Source organism: Genypterus blacodes, unplaced genomic scaffold (genome assembly GCF_046128005.1).
Source record: "Genypterus blacodes isolate CSIRO-AG114 ecotype Tasmania unplaced genomic scaffold, CSIRO-AGI_Gbla_v1 ptg000479l_1, whole genome shotgun sequence".
Classification (NCBI taxonomy): Eukaryota; Metazoa; Chordata; class Actinopteri; order Ophidiiformes; family Ophidiidae; genus Genypterus; species Genypterus blacodes.
The window spans coordinates 17,501-20,000 of record NW_027467240.1 but is presented as its reverse complement, the minus strand read 5'-3'; the positions used below and the strand labels follow the sequence as shown (position 1 = coordinate 20,000).

Sequence of the window (2,500 nt, the reverse complement as noted above, 5' to 3'; positions counted from 1 at the left end):
CACAGGATTCTTCTCCCATCACAGATACACAACGTGCCAGGAGGCTGCTAGGCTAGTCGCTATGGTGCTCTGGGTAGTTGCTAGGCTGTGGTGTGTGGGGTTGGATGGATGCTGTGGTGTTTCCGGTGTTGCTACTGCGGTTGCTATCATGTTCCAGGTGGTTGCTAGGTAGTTTGTGTAATGGTTGCTATGGTGTTTGCTGTGGTTGCTTGGTTACCACAGTTGCAGTAGTTGCTAAGGCAGTTGCCAAACAGCATTCCTGAGAACGGCACCTCCCTCCTGAGAGAGCGACGGCCATCTTGTTGACAAACATGACAACAAAACAACAACACACTCACACTGAGGTACGACGGTGCACACGGTTATTGTTTGTTTTTACATGATCTTAGTTACTAACACACTGAACAAACAAAGAGATCAATAACTCTGTAAAAAACCCTAAATACAAATCCAAACAAATCTGACATCAATCAGCTGTTAGTGTCTGAGCAGCTGTCAGTCATGTCAGTGTCGCTCTATCACATCTTTACTGCTCCTTTAATGTGTTACATTGTTGGTGCTTTGATGCTTTGACATCACACTAGAATACAAGAAACTGATGTTTCACACCGTTAAGGGTTAACTTAACCAAGCAGAAAGAAGATGGCTTCATTTCTTTAAAAGACGGTCCGACCTTATGTTTCCCCTCCATCCAGACAGGAAGACCACGTGAAGAAGAAACAAACTCCAGTATAAAACCAAGTTCAGCTCAATCGGGTCAATCTCCTTCTGGAACAATGAACCCCCCCCCCCCCCATATGATGTCCATAAGAATTCAGGCACTTTGTTGATCAGTCCTCAAGCCGCCCAATCAGCCCCCCCTCCCCCTCCCCCCCTTGGCCGCCCTCACTCCCTCGGCCCCGGCTGCTTCTTGGCTGCTCTGAGTTGCCTTCTCTTCAGGATCTCCTCTTCCGTCTGCGCTCCGTCTCCTTCCGCGAGGCTCCTGGAGGAGCGGTGGACTCCCGGGGAACTCAGCTCAATGTCATCCAGGGAGAGCGAGGGGTCATCAGGCGACACGGGCCGCGGGGCCGGGTAGTTGGGCTGGTAGTATCGGTAGGGGTCGTCCTCCTCCACCTCGCCGTAGTTGGGGAAGATGTTGGATGGGATTTGGACTGGGGGGACACCAGCGCCGCCGTAAGTGACATCTTCGCCTGCATGTTTCCAAAGCAGCCAGCCGGGCAGCCAGCCGGGCAGCCAGCCGGGCAGCCGGTCAGCAGAGAGTCAGTGATAGCCCAAAACAAAGATGGCCGCCCCCCGCCACCACAGGAAGCAATGTTTGCACAGGTTTGTTGCGTTTTGATTGCGTAAGCGGGACAGGAAAAAAGATAGGGGGGCGGAACAGGAAGGAAGGAGCAGAAGATGAAGACGGACAAAGGTTACATACTCAGGGTTACAGACCGGACAACTCTGAAAGAGTTAGAAGGTGAAGTTTAGAGGATGCAGCTCATTTAAATCAAGTCAGAGGGTTAACATCAGAAACATGCTGAGAAGCAGAATTCATTCAGTCATTTGGTCAAACCAGAAGAGACCAGGCTCAGAAGAGACCAGGCTCAGAAGAGACCAGGCTCAGAAGAGACCAGGCTCAGAGAAGACCAGTCTCAGAGAAGACCAGGCTCAGAAGAGACCAGGCTCAGAGAAGACCATCTCAGAGAAGACCAGGCTCAGAGAAGACCAGGCTCAGAGAAGACCAGGCTCAGAAGAGACCAGGCTCAGAAGAGACCAGGCTCAGAAGAGACCAGGCTCAGAGAAGACCAAGCTCGGAAGAGACCAGGCTCAGAGAACACCAAGCGCCAAAAAGCTTCACATACCTCCAACATTGTAGCCCACACAGGAGTTCTGGTCGCAGTATCCAGGGGGACCTGCAGGGCCCACAGGTCCCGGAACACCAGGTCGACCAGGAGAACCAGGATTACCAGGCCGTCCTGACGGACCCTGACTACCGGTCCTGCCCTGCCCAGCGGCACCTGGGAAGGGAGACCAGGATTTGGTATGAAACGGTGTGGTGTGCATGGTGTGATGGGCCATGGCAATGAATGGAGTGGTTTGGTTTACCAGGGGGTCCTGAGAGTCCTCTGGGGCCTTGGACTCCAACACCTGGGGATCCTTTGTCACCCTTCTCTCCTGGATGGCCTGGACACAAACACACACAGGTTCGGCCCTAGCTTTGGCAGTAATCTACTTCCTGTTTACCCTCTGCTGTACTTCCTGTCTCACCTCTGTCTCCTGGTTGCCCGTTCTGTCCATTCTGACCTGGAAAGCCAGGCCTTCCAGATGGGCCTTGCTCTCCCTGGGGTCCCGTGCTTCCCTGTCGGCCGGGTTCTCCGGGCGGTCCCGGCACAGCACGGACGGACACGGGCTGACTGGGGACCTGGTTCAGGATGGAGTTGTATCGTGCCATGTGGCCTGAAAACAGGAAACGCCATCGATCCATTCAGGACTTTACAGCACGATCAGTGGAGAA

The 2,500-nt window shown here is 53.4% G+C and overlaps 1 protein-coding gene across 2 annotated transcripts in view; it reads right to left on the bottom strand.

Annotated features, from left to right (window-relative positions):
• The window catches only part of LOC142990152 (collagen alpha-1(XIV) chain-like), a 19,988-nt gene that overhangs the window by 24 nt on the left and 17,464 nt on the right, over positions 1-2,500 (bottom strand). Inside the window, exons 34-37 of one of the 2 annotated variants that reach the window (XM_076139895.1) lie at positions 2,254-2,442; positions 2,092-2,169; positions 1,848-2,003; positions 1-1,190 (exon numbers count right to left, since the gene is read on the bottom strand). The exon at positions 1-1,190 is cut by the window's left edge and continues 24 nt beyond it. In XM_076139895.1, the coding sequence (XP_075996010.1) occupies positions 886-1,190; positions 1,848-2,003; positions 2,092-2,169; positions 2,254-2,442 (728 nt within the window). In that variant the 3' untranslated portion in view covers positions 1-885. The remainder of the gene's footprint in view (positions 1,191-1,847; positions 2,004-2,091; positions 2,170-2,253; positions 2,443-2,500) is intronic. The other variant, XM_076139896.1, reaches the window with a different exon arrangement.